The sequence below is a fragment of the Neoarius graeffei genome, chromosome 6 (assembly GCF_027579695.1).
Source record: "Neoarius graeffei isolate fNeoGra1 chromosome 6, fNeoGra1.pri, whole genome shotgun sequence".
NCBI classification, from domain to species: Eukaryota; Metazoa; Chordata; class Actinopteri; order Siluriformes; family Ariidae; genus Neoarius; species Neoarius graeffei.
In genome coordinates this window covers 34,679,314-34,704,350 of record NC_083574.1, presented here as the reverse complement: position 1 = coordinate 34,704,350, position 25,037 = coordinate 34,679,314, and the positions used below count along the sequence as shown (strand labels likewise).

Genomic DNA, 25,037 nt, shown 5'->3' with positions numbered 1-25,037 from the left:
TGGGGTTTTGTTTTATTCCTTCAGTCTATAGTTTGGATAACTGTGGAATCATTTTCATTTTGAGTGTGTAAATGTTGGCCCAAATGTCTTGCTACATGTATTTCCACTCGCACTCTAGTGGTCTACAACTAGCCGATAGTCATAAGCAGCTCTGAATAAAGTCAAATACTGCCCTCCAGTGGTAATAAAGTAAAACAGCTGGTTTCTTCATGGTTAGGGAAATGCACGTCACATTAAATGTTCGAAAACCACACTGATTGTAATCAGACTGCTTAGTCTTTCAGTAATCTACGTCTCTGTTATAAATGATACAACAACTTGACAGGAAAGACTGTGGTTTTCTGGTTACCTTTGAGCAGCAAGTAAAAATGTGGTTAAATGTGCACCACCAGCTGTAACTGTGGCATGCGTGCAGGACGAACCCTCGGCCAGTGTTTAGGCAAAGGGCTGTCTGACTTGAATGACCAAGGTGGAAATTGTTAACTTAAGGTTTGGATGAGAGAGGGACATACCTCCCAACCCACCCTTTTCCCAGAGAAACTCCCTTATTTTGACTTATTTCCTGCTGCCATCCCTTACTGCTATTTTCCCGAAAATATCCCTCATTTTTTATATCTAAAAAGTTGGTCGCTGAATTCTTGTGTTTTCGCTGACTGTGTTTGGTATAAAAATGGAATGCAACGTAGTATTACGAGCCTTCAACTCGCGTGCTCGCATGAACAAACATTAAAGCGTGCATACTCCTCTCTGAATGAAAATAATATAGTTAGGCTACCCACGAAATGGCAAAATTGCACTCAACTGATAAACGATAAATGACAGCAAGTCACATCTACAAAATAGGCTACACCATCCTCCCCCGCACAGTTTTGGTGAACGGGACAACTTATTTTCCTCCTTATTTTGGGTATTAATCTTTTTTCGAAGCTCAATTTGACAGGGATGGAGAGGGGGCTAGCTAGCTGTACCACAATGGCTAGCGCATGCCACTGTTTTAACTGTGAGCACAATCACAGTTTTAATGCATTACCATTAAAGCAAATAGACAGTAGATATAATCCTCACCAAGTTCTTGAATCACGAATAAAACAGATAGCCTAACCAACGATTTGACCAATATTGGCCCATGCAGTGATTCTCTGCTAACATCACCTCATAGCCCAAAGACACCTCATTATAGCCCAAAGACATTTAGCAAACAAGAACAACACAGCTGAGTCAATACAAGCATAGCCAACATCTGAATAGCCTAGCCAACTTCACATCGCCAGGATTAGTTTGATTCATTGCCTACTGTGACTAAAATGGTAGTATACATAGCCTAGCCTAGGCCACAGAAATTCCTTTAAGTCTACACACTTTATGCCTAGCTACCCATGCAGCAGGAGACTAGCTCCGAGTGTCTTGTAGGGGCGTCTGAGGAACATAGTGTTATAACATCACGGTTCTGTCAATCCTCACAATATAGTCGTACTGAGTAAATACTTACGTTATGAATGGCAAATGTGCACCCCATCTGCTTCTCAACTGTTGCTGTGGCAGGCGTGCGCGTGGGAAGCGAAATGGAGACGGAGCGTGCTGCCACCGTGTTTGATCAGATGGTATCTCAGAATTGCGAGATAGTATCTCACAATTGTGAGATAATATGTCAGAATTGCGAGATAATTATGTCAGAATTGTGAAATAGTATCTCACAATTGCGAGATAGTAAGTCAGAATTGTGAGAAAGTATCTCACAATTGCAAGTTAGTATCTTGCAATTCTGAGATAATATCTCAGAATTGCGAGATAGTATCTCAGAATTGTGAGATAGTATCTCGCAATTAAGACAAATAAAAAAATCAAACATGGCGCAAATAGGCTTCCATACAAATATAGTGAATTTTTTTTTTTGTTAACGGCACGCGCACCGGAGCCAGTTAGGCGCGCAGGACTGACACTGTTCTGCGCAAGCGCAACACAATCGCACTAGAAAGCATGTTCAAGCTGCCAGTGTAGCTGCAGTCTTTTTAGTTGCGAATTACGAGTATTTCCACTTTCATCTCTATGTGATACACAAGCTTTGATCGGCAGAAAATCGGCATATTTTAATTTTGACCAGCCGGTCATGGCCGATCACGTGAAAATCGTCCGATTCCGATCAGCAGCCGGTCAATTGGTGCATCTCTGGTTTTTACCTTAGTTTTTTGCCTTTTTGGTGGCAATCTTTCAATCATTCTTTAGTTGACATTCAAGGAATAAATTGCAAAAAACAAGCTGGAGGTTTTTATTTTAAATATTGAACTCAACACTTACCTCAACCAATACTAAAATGAAATAAATAGTATAATGTAACAAAATAATAATAATAAAATAAAATATCATAATTAGATGTAAGAAACCACTTAAGATAACACCAAGGCAACTAACAATAATGAAAAAGCATTACCCTAATTGATGCAAAGCCTGCATGCCCTATCAGAACATTTAATTCTGTGTGGCTTCCTGAAAAAAAATCAAGTGCCCTATCGTAAGGGAAGTCATTGCTGAAGTGGGATAAACGGGGTAATGCAATAAGGCCGGTTCCTCGCGTCAAGCTGCTATTGTATGCATCAAAATTGGTTTATAGCCTGACTCAGGGATGTCCGTTTCCTGTAAGCCAAGAAGGCTATGATAAAGCTCATCACGAGCATGACGTAGGCTACCTTTTAAAATAAGGTGTCGGAAGGCGAATCGGGAAGGCTGCGTTATTTTTAATTAGCCTAACAGGCCACTTGCAGTCCGGGTATATGCGCACTGGCAGGCCTGTGGACACGCCTCTCTCTCTCTCTCTCTGTGTGTGGGTGTGCGCGTGTGCGCATGAACGAGAAGAAAGAGCACTATGAATGAACGGAACGATACACAACGGATTTTTTTTTTTCAAAATCGCGAGTCTGATTGTGTGGCAATAGGAATCCATTGTGTGGCGCTGCGCCACACAATGGTCTATGTATGGGAAACCCTGAAGGCCTTCGCCGGCCACAGGGCTCGAACCCAGACCTTCTTGCTGTGAGGCGACAGCGCTAACCACTACACCACCGTGCCACCCCCAACAGACAACATTTGATTGGAAATTGGGGAACGCCAGTGTCTATGGTGGAAATGTCATGTAGTTAATGATGTTCACATATTTGATTGTTCAGAAGCCATTCCTTCAGGTGGTGACTAAATGTATTATAAGAGGTGCAGTTTCTTATGTCAGTTGGTAATGTATTCCATAAGTTAGACGCTCTCACAGAAAAGCACAGTCAACTAAAGGCACTGTAACTATGAGGGATTACACAATCGCCTCTTAGGGCAGACCTTGTAGCTTTACTGTTATGTACTTTACTTCAACACCCATAATGTCTCAGGAAATTGAGGTATGTGTCAATTGACTATTAAATATCACTCGTAAAATTTTCATCAGTTTTATAAAAATATATACAGGTAGTCGTCGACTTACGACTGCATTTGGTTACGACTGACCGGTCGTAAACCGATCTGGTCGTAAGTCGGCCTATGTTAAATGAACGTAAGTATATTGTGATGTGTAATGATATTGTAATCATCTTAACGTCTTATTTTATCAACATTTTCTTATTTCATTACCTTGGCTCATTATTTGGTTTAAGTCAAACACTGCATACTACACTGCATACAGTACAATTCGTTTAACATGTGCAAAACAAAAAATACAAAATACAGGTGTGAAAAATAGAAAACATTTTAGTTTTAAACATACCAAAATGTAAAACATAGCAAAATACAAAATTTAGTGACTGCTGGCATCACTGGTGCTTGGCTGTGGGTCGTCTACGTCATCATCAGCTGTTGCAGCGCTCGGGCTGGTGGGAGCATTTGCTTGTTTCATAAACCAGGAGCTGGGGTGGAAACTGTATGACGGAGTGCGCGAGGGAGCGCGAGAGAGACTGTGCATGTGCCTGGAGCTGGGGCGGAAACTGTATGACGGAGTGCGCGAGGGAGCGCAAGAGAGAGACTGCGCATGTGCCTGGAGCTGGGGCGGAAACTGTTGTATGCAGTGAGAGGCGCTGCCAGGAGCTGGGGCAGAAACTGTCGTACGCTCAGCTAGCTCAGCTGGGAAACACTTGCCAGTCATAACCAGACGGTCGTAAAGTCGATCGGTCGTAACTCGCATAGGTCATAAGTCAATCTAGTATGACTAATTACCTTGGGTATCAGGGGTATCAGTTTTTTCAGGTGAATGTACTCTCTTTCTGCCGAAGAATGACAATAGATGTATTTTTCTTTTTTTTCTTATCCATGTTTTCTTGTCTCTTTCGAATATTCGTACATAGACCGTAAGACGCCACCTAGCGAAAGACTTGGATCAGGTTTTACTCGCTTGGGACGCTACAAACGGGGCAGCGTAAATACACGAACGGGTCCAACGTATATTCAACATGGCGGCGGTCAAAACAAATTCATCCGATGCTGAAATCTGTTGAATATCCAGATAATTATGTTGGAAGTTGCATATTTGTGCAAGATTTTCGATATTGAGACCATGAAGTCAAGTAATATCATTCCCCCCAGGATTTCGCGGGCCTTTTTTGTGATTGTTGTGGGCTAAAATGTCTGACGTTGCAGGGGGTTTTCCAAAAAATTGCGATGAAAGCTGCGGTGTTTTTTAGGTTTTTGCTGCGATTTACATTGCAGGAGGAAGTGAAAGTTGCGAGAAATTGTTGCAATTTTCTCTTTTTGTGATTAAAATTGAGTGATATGTTAAATATTAAGTTATTACTGAAAAACTATTGATTAAAAAAACAAAGACACTGAGAAATGGTCCTATAAACATCTTTACCAATATAAAAGATTACCAGGACTACAAAAATGGAGAAAAATAGGCTTTACTTATCCAAATGCACCTGTTGGTTCAAAAGTTAAAGTGCGCAGAACCTCACAGCACAACATGAAGTTACCTTAAAATATAATATAAATGCCTCAGCTTTCATGTAAGGAAAAAACTATTAATACTAGTACTGTGTGCAGGCAGTCTCTCCTGAAGACTAAATTAAACAATAATTATAAACTAATAAAACAAATGGCTCAGGCTTCATAGAAGAAAAAAACAATTTGAACAGAATCTCACAGTATGATGCTGAAGCTGCCTAAACAATGGAAAATAAAATACCATTTTGGCAAAAATGTTGGCATCCATTAATTTATTGTATTAAGTAAAAAAATAATGTAAAGTGCACACAGTCCTTCACTGGAAACACAACACACTTTCAGTGACAGAATTTAAGCCTATATAAACACTGACTCGCACATGCTTCTTCTCTTGAACGGAAACACGGAAGTAAGCAGTGTGGCCAGATACTGCTGATGTTTTCCAGCCCAAAATATGTTCAAAACCCGCCAAAATGCACTTGAAACCCCCCAACTTGGCGGGCAACCGCCCAATCTGGCAACACTGGAAGTAAGGCGGAAGGTAGTTTGTCAACGTCACCTCAAGACAATGCCAACGATTGGTCAAATTTGCAGGAAAGTTGCGGTGATTGGATATAATTGCAACACTGCCCTGAATTCACAAGGATTGGTTGAATTTGCGTTGAAGTTGCAAATCGTAACATCGTGAGATCCTGGAGGGTCTGTAATACGCCACGAAATGTTCCAAATAGGGTATAAAATGCTCGCGTCCATATGGCCCCTGCCCCTCTCCACAATGTGTTCATTATTCGAAATAGTGTGTCTTAGACGCGGGCGCGCCAACAATCTGAGTCTCTGTTTATGTTGACATTAATATTGCATGGAAAACAAAAAAACTATTTTATCCCTATATGTGACTAATACGCCAAAGGCTGGCTATGGTATGGTAGACTAGCTGGTTCTGCGTAGGCTACATGTAGCATAAAAACGTATGATTAAGTTATGTCAGGGCAACTATTGGTGTCTACATGAAACAAATTGTTGTTGACCTGTTAAATAAACTTAGTCAGGGCAAACAGACCACCACTGTACATATTCATTAAACAATTTGAACTTTTGAGCTCGCCTGGCACACTAATCATACAGACCTTACGCTGTAAATTCAACATAGCCAGGCTACACGGAGCGTTTTTTGTGCATCAACATAGTTCGATAAGTTACATTGTTGATACATTCCATATATGCACCCACAGCCGATGACTGACTTACCATCTGTTTTCATCGAGAAAAATTCAGCAATAGTGGATTGTTTTTTGTCAGCCCTGCGATAACCTGGCGACTTGTCCAGGGTGTACCCCGCCTTTCGCCCATAGTCAGCTGGGATAGGTTCCAGATTGCCTGCGACTCTGTAGAACTGGATAAGCGGCTACAGATAATGGATCGATGGATTGGTTTTATGAAGTTGTCCTCCAACTAATTCTGAATATTCTTCTTTTGCCGGCGGTCACCAAAATTTTGAATGTGTGGTGTGCAGCGCTCAATTATAACACCCCCAGCCCCGGTCTTCAGACGCTGCAAGTTAAGTTTGGATCTATTTCAGTCAGTTGTTTTCTATTAATATCATACTTTTTTTTGAGGGTGAAAATACCTAGGGCTAGGCTCAAAATACCCGGTGCTATAGCCTCGAGTGATAGGGCCTAATGACGCCACTGGTATAGGCTAAAGACGATGCCATAATCATGTCAGACATAAAGCTAAAACTTTCATTTTTGTAACAACATAAGCCAATGCATTTTAGTTTTAGTGCTAACAGTAATGTTCAATCTGCATTTGCATAATTTCAGAAACTATTGAGAGGTATGCAAAATGAAGAGAGAGGGTGACATTGCTAGTTTCTTCCACTCATAGAGGAGGGATCAGGGAGACACAGATGATGTAGCAGGAGAAGGTGAAAATGCAAAGCAAGATGAAGGAGAAGTTGTTGAACAAGGGCAAGAAGTTGAAGAAGAAGAAACAGACATACAGTCCAGAGCCAAGCAGATGATAGGGTCAAACAGCAGAGGGGAGGAGAGATAGCCTGAGTTTCCTGAGATTATCCCCAGTGGTCCCCATGGTAAGATGTTTGTCTGAATTTGAATAAATGTTGGAACAGGTAATGCTATATTGATATGCAAGAATGAATCACAGTAATGTTTGAAATAATGTGTCAAGAATATTAGTGTTGTGTTGCATTACAAATGGGTTGAATTAACTTTTGCAGTGCTTTATTAGATTTATTTGAACAAATAGGTTGGAGACAACACAGCCTGGGTTGTTGGAGTCATCTCAGAGTTTGTGTATGAGCACAGAGAAAATCTCTCATGGTTTGGTTTGTGGTATGTGGGCTTCTGAACGCAGAGGGCTCAGTCTTACCACTAAGCTGAAGGTCTACCGTGCTGTGATACTTACCACCCTGCTTTACACCTGTGAGACCTGGACTGTCTACAGCAGACGCGCTAAGCAGCTTATTCACTTCCACTTGACCTGCCTCCGCAAATTCTTTCATATCAAGTGGCAGGACAAAATCCCAAACACGGAGATTCTAAAATGGGCTGGACTTCCTAGCATTAACACTCTTCTGCAGAAAACCCAAGCCAGATGGACTGGCCATGTTGTCAGGATGCCAGACAGTTGACTGCCCAAACTGTTGTTGTCTGGAGAGCTGTGCCAAGGCAAGCACTCATCTGAGGGGCAGAAGAAACACTTCAAGGACAATCTCAAAGTGTCCCTCAAAACCCTAGAAATCGATCTCAACTCCTGGGAGTTGCTTGCTCAGGATCGTCCAGCATGGCGAGCAAAGCTCACCAGTGGCCCACATGCAGCAGAGATGAAATGCATCGCCGAGGCCCAGAAGAAACAAGCTGCGCGGAAGGCTTGAACTATCACCACCCCCACTACAGCACCTACCCACGCGTGCTCAACATGTGGGCGTACCTTCAGAGCCTGGACTGGCCTCATCAATCACCTCTGGACCCACAACCGCCACCCACCAAATTGAAGTCATGGTCATCTTTGACCCCGAAGGACAAACATCATTATCATGTGGGCTTCTTCAATGACAAATATAATAAAGGATATGCACCTGAGATCCTGACGTTGTTGCGGGTTAGTGAGAAGATCAAGAGGATCAGGGTTCAGGTGGACTTTAACAAGGGCAACGTGATCTTCACTGACTCAGTTTGTAACATTTATCTGCACATCTTCAAACAATCTTTTAGGGAGAGAGTTTTTCCTTATTTTTACAGTCACTGCAAACTCCATGCTCTGAGAATCTCATCTCATCTCATTATCTCTAGCCGCTTTATCCTTCTACAGGGTCGCAGGCAAGCTGGAGCCTATCCCAGCTGACTACGGGCGAAAGGCGGGGTACACCCTGGACAAGTCGCCAGTTCATCACAGGGCTGACACATAGACACAGACAACCATTCACGCTCACATTCACACCTACGGTCAATTTAGAGTCACCAGTTAACCTAACCTGCATGTCTTTGGACTGTGGGGGAAACCGGAGCACCCGGAGGAAACCCACGCGGACACGGGGAGAACATGCAAACTCCACACAGAAAGGCCCTCGCCGGCCCCGGGGCTCGAACCCAGGACCTTCTTGCTGTGAGGCGACAGCGCTAACCACTACACCACCGTGCCGCCCCTGCTCTGAGAATATTACCAGTAAAATCCTCAGTGACCATTCAAATGGACAGTTAGATAATACCAGACACAGTGACTGAACTCAGGCTAAATAATAGCTTTTGGCAGTGGTGGCTCAGTGGTTAATGTCCTGGCTTCTTACTCAGAAAGTTATGAGCTTAAAGCCCTGAATTGCCAATTTACCACTGATTGGTCCTTAAGCAAGACCCATAATCCCTGCCAGATATGTTGTACCATGGCCATCTCTAGTTTGCTAACAGTACAATATTTCACTGTGCTGTACAAACATGTATATGTGACAAAAAATTGGGGACTAAAAAAATTTAATGATCATAAAACAATAGAAAGACCATGGACATTTGTGGAGCTAATAGCTGTTTTGAAGTAGTGTACCAGTGCAAGTTATCACATTCAATATTTAAACAAGCCATGAGAGGGTGAACATTTTATATTGAGTTTCTCACAGGTATTGGTGTACTCAGCTTTGCATGCCTAAAACTTCTTTATTCGTGATAAAATCGCTATATCTGACTACACAGCAGAGTGTACATGATGATATGCATATTAGAATGTTTTTGGGTTTTTTTGATGTTACAACTTGGAGTAAAAATTAATCTTGCAGCAGTAGCTAGATGGAGTAGATGATCCAGATTCTCTGCAGCCACATAAACACATTCTGGTGAATGGCAATTTGTTATTATGCAGATTGTATTTACATAACCCCTAGTCACACATTTAGCGTATTCATATTTGTCTTATATTTACATTTAATACTTAAGAACATACAGTATGGCCCTGAAAGGCCTGCTAAGGGACATTTCTCTACAAAAGGAAGCCTCTGTATCAGAACCATAGCCTCAGATCTCAGATAGATATACTTCTGTGTCAGATGATGAGCATTAAATATATGTGACACATTTGTGGCAAATTATTGATTGCAAGACATGTGCTGTGAGGTTCAAAGTCGGTCTGCTAGGACTGTTCCTTTACAGCAGTGTTTCTCAACCACTGGGCCGCGGGCCCCAAGCGCCATCTGGTGGGATGCAATTTTTTTCCAAGTTAAAGCTAATTTTTAGTAGGGTACAATTGCTGGGTTGCATCCGACGTCACATCCACCTGATTAGATATGCAAGACATGAAGTGGTGGTCAGCTAAACTCACTGTTCACAAAGTGGTATTATTACTGTGGCGCCTTGCTAGTCATTAAAATGCCCTAAGCTTGTGTTGTTTTGCACTGTTCGAATTGAACAAACCGTGAAACTGATAAGTTTCTTCCGGGTTCCCCAAGAAGTGATTTTAAAAAAAGGGTGAAAGAGCAAAGGATTTTACCAAAAGACAATGAGAAAGGTGGCTCTGAACCTTTCGCTGCGATGAAAGGGAGCCGAGTCGAAGAACACGAGTTGCAGTGATCACTTCATGCAAGGTTTGTAAATTCCTCTGATTTAATTTGTTTGGATTCGCAAATCACTGTTCTCGCCAGTTTCCGTTATTTCCTGATGTTTAAGGTCAAGAGATGCTTAAATCCTCATGTGTTTTTGTTTACTGTTTGATTGTGGTCGTCATATTGTAAACTAAAGCATATATAATACATGTAATACCCAGGTCTTTAAAAGGGTTTCAATGGATCTCTGTGAATGATTTACCTGGAAGAGAAGCGCAGGGAGGACTGAGAATTGAGTGGATGTGGTTTGTTTATACCTGATACTAAAACTTGTAGCATCCTTGCAAAGACGCATACAAAAAGCCTTAAAAGCCTACTTACCTGGGCATAAACGATATAGGATTTATCTTGTGTCCTGATCCCCAGATCTTTAATCCAGCCACATATAAAAATTTGTTCTCCTCCATGCTCTTCCAGGTTTTCATCTGTTTGTCCGTATAGAACGATGTCTGCAGCACCAGGTAGTTTGAGATGTCGGGGAACTCAACAGATGGATAATTTTCCAACTCAGGAAAAATCTTTCTTTATAACATGTAAGGATCTATCCCATTGAATGGTTTCTATATCCACTTCTTTTTGAGTGTACTTCTCGGTTTTAATAATTTGCTTGTTTGCTGAACACAAACATGGCAATAAGTTCTTGTGTTAATCAACCAGAATCCACTTTTGGATCATTAATCCCTTTTGACTGAGAATGCCCTGCATGTATGGTTTGGCTTCTGGCACATCCATGCGGTTTTAAATACAATACAATTAAATACATCCATCCATTATCTGTAGCCGCTTATCCTGTTCTACAGGGTCGCAGGCAAACTGGATCCTATCCCAGCTGACTATGGGCGAGAGGTGGGGTACACCCTGGACAAGTCGCCAAGTTATTGCAGGGCTGACACATGGAAACAAACAACCATTCACATTCACACAGTCAATTTAGAGCCAGGGCGGCACGGTGGTGTAGTGGTTAGCGCTGTCGCCTCACAGCAAGAAGGTCCTGGGTTCGAGCCCCGGGGCCGGCGAGGGCCTTTCTGTGTGGAGTTTGCATGTTCTCCCCGTGTCCGCGTGGGTTTCCTCCGGGTGCTCCGGTTTCCCCCACAGTCCAAAGACATGCAGGTTAGGTTAACTGGTGACTCTAAATTGACCGTAGGTGTGAATGTGAGTGTGAATGGTTGTCTGTGTCTATGTGTCAGCCCTGTGATGACCTGGCGACTTGTCCAGGGTGTACCCCGCCTTTCGCCTGTAGTCAGCTGGGATAGGCTCCAGCTTGCCTGCGACCCTGTAGAAGGATAAAGCGGCTAGAGATAATGAGATGAGATGAGAATTTAGAGCCACCAATTTACCTAACCTGCATGTCTTTGGACTGTGGGGGAAACCGGAGCTCCCAGAGGAAACCTACGCAGACACGGGGAGAACATGCAAACTCCACACAGAAAGGCCCTTGCCGGCCGCGAACCCAGGACCTTCTTGCTGTGAGGCGACAGTGCTAACCACTACACCACCGTGCCGCCCAATTAAATACAGTTAGTTTTTATTGCGTTTATTTAATTCCTGGGCTCCCATCTGCAACAAGGAGTGATGTTGCATCCCATTAAGTATAGGTAATTGTGTGGGGCCAAGTAAAATGAAGGATTAATTTCACGAGTGATTTCAAAGTTTTGAAAATTTCAAAACTTTGAAATCACGAGTGAAATTTATCCTTAATTTTACGAGGAACCATACGAATATATAGGGCCAAATTCATACTTCAGAAGCCATTCACGTTCACAACATTTGTCATTCACATTTTCTGAACCAATCAGGGCGCAAAACTACAGTGGTGCTTGAAAGTTTGTGAACCCTTTAGAATTTTCTATATTTCTGCATAAATATGACCTAAAACATCATCAGATTTTCACACAAGTCCTAAAAGTAGATAAAGAGAACCCAGTTAAACAAATGACACACAAATATTATATTTGGTAATTTATTTATTGAGGAAAATGAGCCAATATTACATATCTGTGAGTGGCAAAAGTATGTGAACCTTTGCTTTCAGTATCCGGTGTGACCCCCTTGTGCAGCAATAACTGCAACTAAACGTTTGCAGTAACTGTTGATCAGTCCTGCACACCGGCTTGGAGGAATTTTAGCCCATTCCTCTGTACAGAACAGCTTCAACTCTGGGATGTTGGTGGGTTTCCTCACATGAACTGCTCACTTCAGGTCCTTCCACAACATTTTGATTGGATTAAGGTCAGGACTTTGACTTGGCCATTCCAAAACATTAACTTTATTCTTCTTTAACCATTCTTTGGTAGACCAAGTTGTGTGCTTAGGGTCGTTGTCTTGCTGCATGACCCACCTTCTCTTGAGATTCAGTTCATGGACAGATGTCCTGACATTTTCCTTTAGAATTCGCTGGTATAATTCAGAATTCATTGTTTCATCAATGATGGCAAGCTGTCCTGGCCCAGATGCAGCAAAACAGGCCCAAACCATGATCCTACCACCACCATGTTTCACAGATGGGATAAGGTTCTTATGCTGGAATGCAGTGTTTTCCTTTCTCCAAACATCATGCTTCTCATTTAAGCCAAAAAGTTCTATTTTGGTCTCATCCATACACAAAACATTTTTCCAATAGCCTTCTGGCTTGTCCATGTGATCTTTGGCAAACTGCAGACGAGTAGCAATGTTCTTTTTGGAGAGCAGTGTCTTTCTCTTTGCAACCCTGCCATGCACACCATTGTTGTTCAGTGTTTTCCTGATGGTGGACTCATGAACATTAACATTAGCCAATGTGAGAGAGGCCTTCAGTTGCTTAGAAGTTACCCTGGGGTCCTTTGTGACCTCGCCGACTATTACACGCCTTGCTCTTGGAGTGATCTTTGTTGGTTGACCACTCCTGGGGAGGGTAACAATGATCTTGAATTTCTTCCATTTGTACACAATCTGTCTGACTGTGGATTGGTGGAGTCCAAACTGTTTAGAGATGGGTTTGTAACCTTTTCCAGCCTGATGAGCATCAACAACGCTTTTTCTGAGGTCCTCAGAAATCTCCTTTGTTCGTGCCATGATACACTTCCACAAACATGTGTTGTGAATATCAGACTTTGATAGATCCCTGTTCTTTAAATAAAACAGGGTACTCACTCACACCTGATTGTCATCCCATTGATTGAAAACACCTGACTCTAATTTCACCTTCAAATTAACTGCTAATCCTAGAGGGTCACATACTTTTGCCACTCACAGATCTATAATATTGGATCATTTTCCTCAATAAATAAATGACCAAGTATAATATTTTTGTCTAATTTGTTTAACTGGGCTCTCTTTATCTACTTTTGGGACTTGGATGAAGATCTGATGATGTTTTAGGTCATATTTATGCAGAAATATAGAAAATTCTAAAGGGTTCACAAATTTTCAAGCACCACTGTATCTTGCAAATTTGAATCAGTTTCTACAGCATCTTTCATCATGACACAGCGACACGACACGAGGATTTTGAAAGTGGTTTACAAAATTTTATTTGAACTTCTTTACAAAAGATGATTGCTAAATGCAAGAAAACTCTATGCTTGATCTAAAAGGAGAATTTGCTAATTTTTGTAACCATAACCAAGCAACGAACTAGCCAATAGCATTTCAGAAATACGGCCCCGTGTTAAGGAAAAAAGCCCTCCTTGATTGACCAATCAGAATTGAGTAATTCGTCCCTATGTATTATAATACATATTATAATAGGTTATTAGATTCTAATAGAATAGATAAGTCAAAATAATTGAGGATCTTTTTTTAATGGGCCCGACTCGTTACAAGTATGAATAGGTGGGCCTTAAAGTAGAAAAGGTTGAGAACCCCTGCTTTAAATGACATTAAATTGAACATTGTCTACTATCCAATATTATTCAGGTTTGTTTTACTGTTATTAATCAGTATCTCAAAAGTTCACTCTTTCATTCAGTCATCTTCAGTAAACACTAAATCCCGGTCAGGGTTAGGAATACTAGGAGGCATGGATGGGATGACATTCCATTGCTGAGACCATGCATGTGCTCACTCACATACAGTCACAACTGGGGGCAACTGAGAGTAGCTAACCCACCTACTGAGTTAGTTAACACAACTTACACACACAATTGTCCATACACACTCTTGATCCTCTCTTTGTAGCTCTGAAGATTCTCCAGAAGAGGGAGCTATTAACATTCTTTGTGTAACCACTGGCAAAAGACTGCACTGTGTGACCATGCTTCACATCATTGAGCTGTGTCCTTACTTGCCATAAATGCACACAAAACATGTTAATTTATATTTGCTTGTGTTCTGCTTAGTTACAGGATTAACAGCAAATGAGTAAAGCAAATTAGTTGTATATTGGAAGTTATAGTATTTGCATACCCAACGCAGAGTAATTTTTCCTCTATCTGACATTTGCCCATAATATCAGAATTTTGTGATCTAATGAACATTATGATTCATTTATATATTCACTGTGTTCTGGAAGGAGGTCTTATTGAAATAACCTGTTATCTATCTGCAGCTTTATGTTACAAACGTATGTAAATTATCATTCAGTGAAATGTAGCATTCATTTAAACACAATGCATTCCATTAATGACAACTGAAGACATTTAATGAGCTGCATTCATCATCACTTCAGCTTCTTTACTCCCCCAGGTCACTGACTCATGACCAGTCAGGAAAACTTTCAGTTCTTCTTCTCGTATGTCAGCCGTAGTTGACTGTTTCCTGCAGAGTTGTTAGCTAGCTCAGGAGAGCTAACCAGGGGGGACATAGAGCAGTTCCCACCCAACCATTCACACACATGGGCAATTTAGAGTAGCCAGTTAACCTCACTACATGTCTTTGGACAGTGGGGGAAACAGGAGCACCCGGAGGAAAAACACACAAACACAGGGAGAACATGAAATCACAGAAAGGGCCCTATCGGCCATGAGGTTTGAACCCGGAACCTTCTCACCGTGAGGTGACAGTGCTAACCACTGTGCCGCCCCAACTTTCAGCTAATGGTGTACCAATCAACAAAAATTAAAATGCATAGATTTCATTTAAAATAATAGTATATCATTAGGAAATAAAATTATTTGTGCAACACCACCGCTATTTCACTACTTAGTCAAGAAAACAGTTTGTAGTTTGAACTACTTAAATAAAATGACACTATGTAAGGATGTTCCTGGCCAGCACTCTTTGCATGAGATACAATTCTGTTCATATTGTATTTCAGAACTGGATCAGGCTGTTAGTTTTATTTAGGAAGACACAAATCATCAGATTTTAGTTGCATTCTGTACCCCTCTCAAAAAAAACTAAGTTGACCATGATGTGACTCTTCATGTTTTCTGGCTCAAATCCGTGGTAAACTGGCTTGCTGTCTAGATTAACTCATGGAAGGTTAAACAGTTTATTTGAACTGTTGCAAAGTTTTTAGTGAGTCTCTGCTGCATATTAGTGTTTTTTAAGTGATAAGAGTAAGGTGATGGTTAATTAGTGATGTCTATAATCAGCGGGGCAATGTATTCCGAGTGACGAACACCAAAGGAGAAGCTGGGGGCTTTGGATCGTGTCAAACTCACCTACAAAATGTACAAACACACACACACACGGGTAAGTCAAAAAGTTCTAGGACAAATGAAAAAAAATCTTTGAAAATAACAGCTATTTCTCTACATATCCTCCATTTAAATCTAAACACTTCTGCAAGCAATGTTTCTATTGGAGAATTCCTTCTTTGTATTCCTTTTTTGAATTCCTTTTGAAATTATAACATCTGTCTTAGAACTTTTTGATTTACCCTCGTATAGATAGATAGATAGCTTTTAAGGATCATTTGTAATTGTTTTGGGGGGATATGTTTTTATATCTTAGTGAGGACCAAATGGCTTCACAAACTGAGGAATATCTGATAGTTTTTACCTTGTGGGGACATTCAGCTGGTCCTCACAAGGAAAACTGCGTATTTTTAAAAGAAATAGCTTTTTTTTTTTTTCTTAAAGTGAAAAACAAAATCCCCTCAAGTTACATAAGTTAAGGTTGGGGATAACTTTCGGCACAGCATTCATTAGCTACTAGGCATGTAATGATATGTGATGATTAATCACAACAAAAATTTTTGATGATTTGAATCAATTAAATAAAAAATGAATCGAGATTATCATCAAGCAGCGTAATTTCTTAGTTTTTCCAAGCTGTAATTCTGTTGTGTTGACAGCAGATGACGCAATAATGTAAAATAGATATGAAAATAGAATGTGTGGCTTCACCCTAGGCAGAAGTAATATAGCTCTAATGCCCACATAAATAGATTTAACAAAAAAAAATCGGAGCTCTCTTTTTACAGACTGGTGAAAGAAAAGAGAAAAAATTGAGGTAGCTGGTTTGTGTTTAAGCTGACTACAGCCTTCACAAATGTTCATAAAGGTTTATTAAAAAAAGGTCTATTATTAACATTTTAATTTTTTATTAAAAGGAATATTTTAGTGAATAGGCTACTATATTTTACTCTATGAATGTGGGAAAATAATTATTGATTATTAAATAAATAGAAAATTCTTTTTAATTTAACAAAAGGAATATTTAATTTGATAAGGAATTGGAAAATAAATGTTGCAACAAAACATTTGGCATTGAAAAACATTTTTACTTAATATATATATTTTTAAAAATACTGTGGGAAACTCGAACTGTTAACCCAGAATTGTGAATCATTACATGCCCATTAGCTGCATTAATAATTATATCAATTGAAAGTCCTCAGAAAAGACAGTAAAATAAATCAGTGACATACCTGCTCTGGATAGTGAGCTCCAGGCCCTGGCTTTTTAGTTGTATCGCCAGGCAAGTTGTTGCGGCCGATAATGCTGTACTGTGGGGATTTTGATCTGTAAAAATTTGTATCTACAATTCTGTAAGTCCCAGGACCTGGAGTCTAAGAGAAGCAGATGAATTTATTATCATAAAAAATAAGTGTGAAAATGTCGACCTCCTGCATTTCCTTTGTGTTTTTCATGTGATTCTTACCTTCTTCAAATCTTCATGGAAGCTGCCTTTTTTGCTGCGGCCACTAAGGGAGATGTTCGGGGCAGATCTTTTGCACACTGATATTGGCCCCAGCACTGCGGGAAGCATGTACGCAGCAGGCCCTGGGTGGAGGAAAAAAGAATGAGTGCATGCTTGGTTATAATAAACTGCATCCGCTGTGTGATTCTGAGGTGGAGTGTGTACCTGGTGTTTGATCATTGCGGAACAATTTGGTCCTTGCAGACAGCGAGTATGCAGGGGAAGAATGAAAGGTTTTTGATGCTGCTTTCTCAGGGTGATAAGTCCCTGCAAAAATTAAAACCAAATGGTCTCTTGGATATTTATTTTGAGACTTTTCTTTAAGCTACACTATATTGCATGTAAGTGTTTATATGTGTGCGCGCGCGCATGTGTTTCAACCTGGCCCTGGGGTCTGGAGGGGCTGAAGGTCTTTGGGTCGGCTGTATAGTGAATACGCAGGGTTGCCATCATGTCCAATCCTAGTGGTATTCGAGGGTATGAGGTAGGCAGGTCCAGGCGTGCAGCTTTCTCTGATTTGACGATGCCGTATTCCAAAGCTATACGCAGGAGCTTTCCATTTCCGTGGGTCATGCTCATTTATACCTGATCAACAAAAACCAAATATGGAAATAACTTGCAATCAACTCAGAAAAAAGGTATTTAAACTGCATCATTCCTTGTCACTGGGGGAGTACAATCAAGCAAACACCTTTTGTACCTTTAGTATATACTACGAATAATAATAATTCTACTTCTTCTGGCTGATCCTGTTAGGGGTCACCAGAACAGATCATCATGAGCCACATATTTTGTTTTGGCATAGGTTTTTCACCAGATGACCTTCCTGACACAACCCTCCCCAATCTATCTGGGCTTGGGACCAGCACGAAGTATGCACTGGCTTGTGCAACTCCAGTGGCTGGGTATTTTACCTAATCTGCATGTCCTTGAACTGTGGGAGGAAACCGGAGCACCCAGAGGAAGCCCACACAGACACAGGGAGAACATGCCAACTCCACCCAGAAAGGTGTCTGTTGGCTGTGAGGTTCAAACCCAGAATCTTCTTGCTCTGAGGTGACAGTGCAAACCACTGCACCCCACCTTGCTGCCCTCACTAATAATAATAATAATTCTTTTTTAATGCTAAAAACTGCCATGGTTGGGATCCTTAATCTTCTGCTTAATTGTATCCTGCATCACCCAAATGAGCAAATGTACTGGATTATGTTTTATTTTATACTACAATTACATTTACAAGTATTTGACTTCCAAAATTTACAGTATATTACTGGAAACACACAGTAAGTACTGTAAAAAATAACAGGAATTATCTGTAAAGGTATTATACTGCTTTACTCTGAATATGTTTCACAGTTATTCACTTTAAATTTAAAGTAATTTATATGTAAATCTACTACCAGTAAATTCCTGTATGTTTAGAGTAAATGTTTTACACTGATTACAATCCATATATAAAAGATATATGTACCTTATATCTTTTTTAAAGGGACACTATATCCACATTTTCAGGTGAAATATACAAAGGAGAATCAAATGAAAATCTTTGTGTTATCAAAATGTATTGAGTGCAATGGTCCAGAAGTGTATTACTATTTTTGCAACAAAAAGGTTAATGTACAGTTTGTCTAATTTATGCGACTTTTAAGGTTTTCATCTGTCAAAGTTAAAGGCTGTATGCTTCTTTCTGAGAGTGTACAAGCTGCCAGGGAGTCCAGGACCCAGGGGCATTTGTTTCGGGTTTAACCGCTTGGTCATTTACCTGTAGCCCCTGGGAGGGCATACTTGGGCCCGGGGCCGCTGTACAGCGCAGCAATTGGACCTCTTGGCCTGTGAGGCTTCCAGGAACCAACCCACACATCACGACTGCTCATAACTTGCTCTGCAGAAGACCAACAAATCAGACACGACATTCCAAAATAAGGATTCTCCTCAAGACTTTTTTGTCAGAATAAGAATATTTCACTCATCATACTGTACATCATGAGATACTCATTTCCAGACTGTCTTCTTTTGGTATTACTGGCTTAGCTTTATCCTGGTTTCAGTCATATCTAGCAAACAGGCAACAATTTATTTCTATTGGTGTTCATAAATCATCTACTGCTACTGTTGCTCAAGGTGTGCCTCAGGGTTCTGTCCTTGGTCCCCTTCTTTTTATACTATATGTTTCTCCTATAGGCCAGATTATTCGTAACAATGGCCTTAACTTTCATTGTTATGCTGATGACATTTCAAATCTACATCACTATCACACCTTCCATAGCCTCTGTTCAGCTGCTAAGGACTTGCATCATTGACCTTAAGCAATGGCTGCATAAGAACTGCCTTAAACTTAATGCTGGCAAAACGGAGGTTCTATTAGTAGGTACCAGAAGACAGGTTCTGAATTTCTCCAGTTTTACTATTGATGTTGATGGTGTGTCTATTAGTCCTTCCCAAGTTATAAAAAACCTTGGAGTTATCTTTGACTCCACCCTTACGTTTGAACGCCATCTTAAACTAATTACTAAGAATGCTTTTTTTCACCTCCACAATATTGCACATCTCTGCCCTTTTCTCTGGGAAACTGATGCCAGAATGTTGGTCAATGCATTTATTTTTTCTCGTCTTGACTACTGCAATTCTCTCTTTTATGGTCTCCCTGCCGGCACGGTGGTGTAGTGGTTAGCGCTGTCGCCTCACAGCAAGAACGTCCGGGTTCGAGCCCCGTGGCCGGCGAGGACCTTTCTGTGCGGAGTTTGCATGTTCTCCCCGTGTCCGCGTGAGTTTCCTCTGGGTGCTCCGGTTTCCCCCACAGTCCAAAGACATGCAGGTTAGGTTAACTGGTGACTCTAAATTGACCGTAGGTGTGAATGTGAGTGTGAATGGTTGTCTGTGTCTGTGTCAGCCCTGTGATGACCTGGCGACTTGTCCAGGGTGTACCCCGCCTTTCGCCCGTAGTCAGCTGGGATAGGCTCCAGCTTGCCTGCGACCCTGTAGAACAGGATAAAGCGGCTAGAGATAATGAGATGAGATGGTCTCCCTGCCACATTGCTCAATCGCCTGCAGTACATCCAAAACTCAGCAGCAACAGTCCGCACACTCACCAAGCGCACTGCTCACATCACTCCTGTTTTACAGCAACTGCATTGGTTGCCAATTATTTTTCGGATCAAATACAAAATCTTGCTTTTAACCTATAAAGCTCTTCATGGTTTCGCCCCTTCCTATCTCTGTGAGCTAATTCATTTGTACTGTCCCTCCCACTCCCTCAGATCTTCTGTCTGTGGACTTCTGACTGTTCCACGTTTTAAACTGGCATCTATGGGTGGCAGATCATTCAGTGTTGCTGCTCCTAAACTTTGGAACTCGTTACCACAATCACTTCGTGACTGTTCCACTCTCTCTTCCTTCAAAGCTAACTTGAAAACTCTTCTCTTTACCTCACACTACTCTTCCTAGTGTTTTTTTTTTTTTGGTAACTCCTGTGTAAAGCGTCCTTGGGTTTGTGAAAGGCGCTATATAAATTGAACTTTTATTATTATTATTATTATTATTATTCATCCTTGGTTCAGAATAAATGTGAAGGTGAGTTCCTATCCTATCCTAACGTTCACACTGAAAAGACCAGAGACAGCAAGGAACCCCTGAATGCAACGTTGTCATAGCAACAAGGATTGTGACGGACACGAGGACACAGTAATAAAAATAACGGCTATTCTTAACATAATTAATATACAGTAAATGAATTTGTAGAACTGAAATGTAACACAAGTTATATTACATATTAACTTTAAAGTCATCGAAATATCCTCTAAATACACTCCTAAACACAAACAACCCAAGTAATTATATTACATTTAGACTCTCTTTAGACTACAGATTTTGCCATCTGTTGACATGTTTGTTCAACGACTAGCCTGTTTTTAAAAATGCTATTCTTTACACTCAATTTAATTCAGAGAACTTGTTTGAACAGGAAAAAAAACCTTACGTTGTGCTTTTTTTTCCAATAAAAAAGAATGAGTCAAGTGCTGAAAAGAAAAATGGTCGTTCCTTTAAAGTTAACTACAGAAAGTGTTTCCATGATTGCAGAGAATCAAAATCAGCAAATCAATGCATCATATTTCAATATTCAACAGTATTATTCTGTAAATCTACTTTATAGTTCCAATGATGGCAGAATAAAAAAATATTCTGTGGTGCTCTTTATTATATTTACCTGACATATATTCATGCGTGTGCTCAGCGTCCTTGGTTCAGATGTACTCAACTGGCTCTTATTAAGTATTTCTGACGCAGATTCTCTGCACCCATGGTAACAGTTTCTATAAAGACACAACAACAACAACCCGCTTCAGCATTGCTAGTGCTAACTGCTGTCTGTTAACCATTGAAGTGCTGGTGTTTGTATGAAATCTGCAGAGAATTATGGTGCATTGGCATTACTTTTATTCTTTTTTTTAACAAATAGATTTTAAATTTTTATACATTATACATATATACACACACATACACATACACACACACACACACACATATATATATATATATATATATATATATATATATATATATATATATATATAAAATGTGTATGTGTGTGTGTGTGTGTGTGTGTGTATACATGTATGTACAGTGGGGCAAAAAAGTATTTAGTCAGCCACCAATTGTGCAAGTTCTCGCACTTAAAAAGATGAGAGAGGCCTGTAATTTTCATCATAGGTACACTTCATTTTTTTTTCTTTTCTATGTTTTTTTTTTATTTATTTGCTAACAAATACAAAGTAAGAAGGACAGAATGAAACAAATCAATACATACACATGACATACAACAGAAGCACTGACGTAACATTAACAACAATTTCAAAGGCTGGACAGTCTACTAATATGTTAACAAAGAGATGTAACAGAACACATGGAGACAAATTCGACAAAGATAAACAAGAGCTATATTGCTGTATAGGGGAGGCTGGGTGGGGTTGGTTAGGGGTAGTGAATGTGCATGTGAGATGGAGGAGGGTAGGTGGGGGGGGATTTGGAGGGGTTTTGGGCCTTGAGTTATGGGTGGAGGGACAGTGTGTATATGTTGGGGGGGAGCGGAGTTTGTGATAGTGAGCACGTGTGTGTGTGAGTGTATATAAGCAGTGCTGGTCTAGTGTCGGGCCAGGGAGAAGGAAGCTGGATCATAATGAAGGAGAGTGGTGGGGTGGGGGGGAGTATTATTTTATTTGCTAATCATTTGTGTTAGTAAATTTTTTATAGATAGTCATTCTAAAAATAATAGTTATTTAATAGTTAATTACGATGACTACCTGAGCACCTGTTCATGGCTATGGTGCCAGCCGCCCCTGCCCAAGCTAAATCATGATGGGACGACAGAGGGGAGGGGGAGGTACTGCATGAGGCAGGGCTCCGGGCCCGGACGCCCCACACATCGACACCAGCCCCCCATAACCTCCGCACAACACGCCCTACCTATCCTATATATGACTGTATATGACAAGAATGTGTGCCTTCTCTAAAGTGTACTGCATTAAAAGAAGAGGGTGTGCAGGGTGAAAACCTGCCCAGATCTCCACCTACACGCCCCCCACACCCTATATAATCAAAGATATAAGCGTCCTCTAAGATGTATTTGCATTAAAAGAAGTGAGGAGTGCAGCAAAGCACCTGCAGAGGTTTCCCACACGCACTCCTCCCCTGCCATAGTCTATCATGTTGTTCTTATTGAAGGTGGACAAATGGTGTGTGCTTCCTAATGTGTAGAGCATTTAAAAGAGGATAAGGCGCGCTGTGCAATACCAAGAATAGGCAGGTATCAGAGTGCATGCGTGGGGTGGGCGGAGCGCCGAGAGAACCTAGGGACCCTGACCCGGAGGGGAACCCTGACCCATCAACCCTCCCAATGGCACCAACCAACGCCAGTCCCACCTGACAGCCAGACAGGATGGGGCCGACCACGCCATCCCAGAAGCCCAAGTATAACAAGAGTAGATGAAGTGGGGGAGGGAAGACGGTAGCAGAGGGAGGGAGGGAGTGGTGGGAAAAATTAATAAATGAAGTACATAAACAAACAGAGATAAGAGATTCCAGCTTCATCCTCCCTTCCCTAATATGTATGGCTAAGTATTAACGATTATGGAAGGATATTTGAGTGTGGCGTTGGGACTGGATCTCAGGCACAGAGGGCCAGGTCAAGTCTGTAAAAAGGTGAGGTAAGATGCTGTCTGTTAACCATTGAAGCGCTGGTGTTTGTATGAAATCTGCAGAGAATTATGGTGCATTGGCATTACTTTTATTCTTTTTTTTAACAAATAGATTTTAAATTTTTATACATTATACATATATATATATACACACACACACACACACACACACACACACATATATATATATATATATATATATATATATATATATATATAAAAAATATATATATGTGTGTGTGTGTGCGTGTATACATGTATGTACAGTGGGGCAAAAAAGTATTTAGTCAGTCACCAATTGTGCAAGTTCTCCCACTTAAAAAGATGAGAGAGGCCTGTAATTTTCATCATAGGTACACTTCAACTATGAGAGACAGAATGAGAAAAAAAATCCAGAAAATCACATTGTCTGATTTTTAAAGAATTTATTTGCAAATTATGGTGGAAAATAAGTATTTGGTCAATAACAAAAGTTCATCTCAATACTTTGTTATATACCCTTTGTTGGCAATGACAGAGGTCAAACGTTTTCTGTAAGTCTTCACAAGGTTTTCACACACTGTTGCTGGTATTTTGGCCCATTCCTCCATGCAGATCTCCTCTAGAGCAGTGATGTTTTGGGGCTGTCACTGGGCAACACGGACTTTCAACTCCCTCTAAAGATTTTCTATGGGGTTGAGATCTGGAGACTGGCTAGGCCACTCCAGGACCTTGAAATGCTTCTTACAAAGCCACTCCTTTGTTGCCCGGGCGGTGTGTTTGGGATCATTGTCATGCTGAAAGACCCAGCCACGTTTCATCTTCAATGCCCTTGCTGATGGAAGGAGGTTTTCACTCAAAATCTCACGATACATGGCCCCATTCATTCTTTCCTTTACACGGATCAGTCGTCCTGGTCCCTTTGCAGAAAAACAGCCCCAAAGCATGATGTTTCCACCCCCATGCTTCACAGTAGGTATGGTATTCTTTGGATGCAACTCAGTATTCTTTCTCCTCCAAATACAAGAAGTTGAGTTTTTACCAAAAAAGTTCTATTTTGGTTTCATCTGACCATATGACATTCTCCCAATCCTCTTCTGGATCATCCAAATGCTCTCCAGCAAACTTCAGACGGGCCTGGACATGTACTGGCTTAAGCAGGGGGACACGTCTGGCACTGCAGGATTTGAGTCCCTGGCGGCGTAGTGTGTTACTGATGGTAGCCTTTGTTACTTTGGTCCCAGCTCTCTGCAGGTCATTCACTAGGTCCCCCCGTGTGGTTCTGGGATTTTTGCTCACCGTTCTTGTGATCATTTTGACCCCACGGGGTGAGATCTTGTGTGGAGCCCCAGATCGAGGGAGATTATCGGTGGTCTTGTATGTCTTCCATTTTCTAATAATTGCTCCCACAGTTGATTTCTTCACACCAAGCTGCTTACCTATTGCAGATTCAGTCTTCCCAGCCTGGTGCAGGTCTACAATTTTGTTTCTGGTGTCCTTTGACAGCTCTTTGGTGTTGGCCATAGTGGAGTTTGGAGTGTGACTGTTTGAGGTTGTGGACAGGTGTCTTTTATACTGATAACGAGTTCAAACAGGTGCCATTAATACAGGTAACGAGTGGAGGACAGAGGAGCCTCTTAAAGAAGTTGTTACAGGTCTGTGAGAGCCAGAAATCTTGCTTGTTTGTAGGTGACCAAATACTTATTTTACTGAGGAATTTACCAATTAATTCATTAAAAATCCTACAATGTGATTTCCTGGATTCTTTCCCCCCATTCTGTCTC

The 25,037-nt window shown here is 41.0% G+C and overlaps 1 protein-coding gene across 1 annotated transcript; it reads right to left on the bottom strand.

The window, feature by feature from the left end:
* Positions 1 to 15,507: 15,507 nt before the first annotated feature.
* Positions 15,508 to 18,957, bottom strand: LOC132887418 (ciliary microtubule associated protein 1B-like). Its single transcript, XM_060922893.1, has 6 exons — positions 18,846 to 18,957; positions 17,465 to 17,668; positions 17,249 to 17,350; positions 17,045 to 17,166; positions 16,812 to 16,952; positions 15,508 to 15,600 (listed from the first exon to the last, which is right to left on the bottom strand). The coding sequence occupies exons 1-6, from the start codon at positions 18,955 to 18,957 to the stop codon at positions 15,508 to 15,510; spliced, it is 774 nt and encodes a 257-aa protein (XP_060778876.1).
* Positions 18,958 to 25,037: the final 6,080 nt, after the last annotated feature.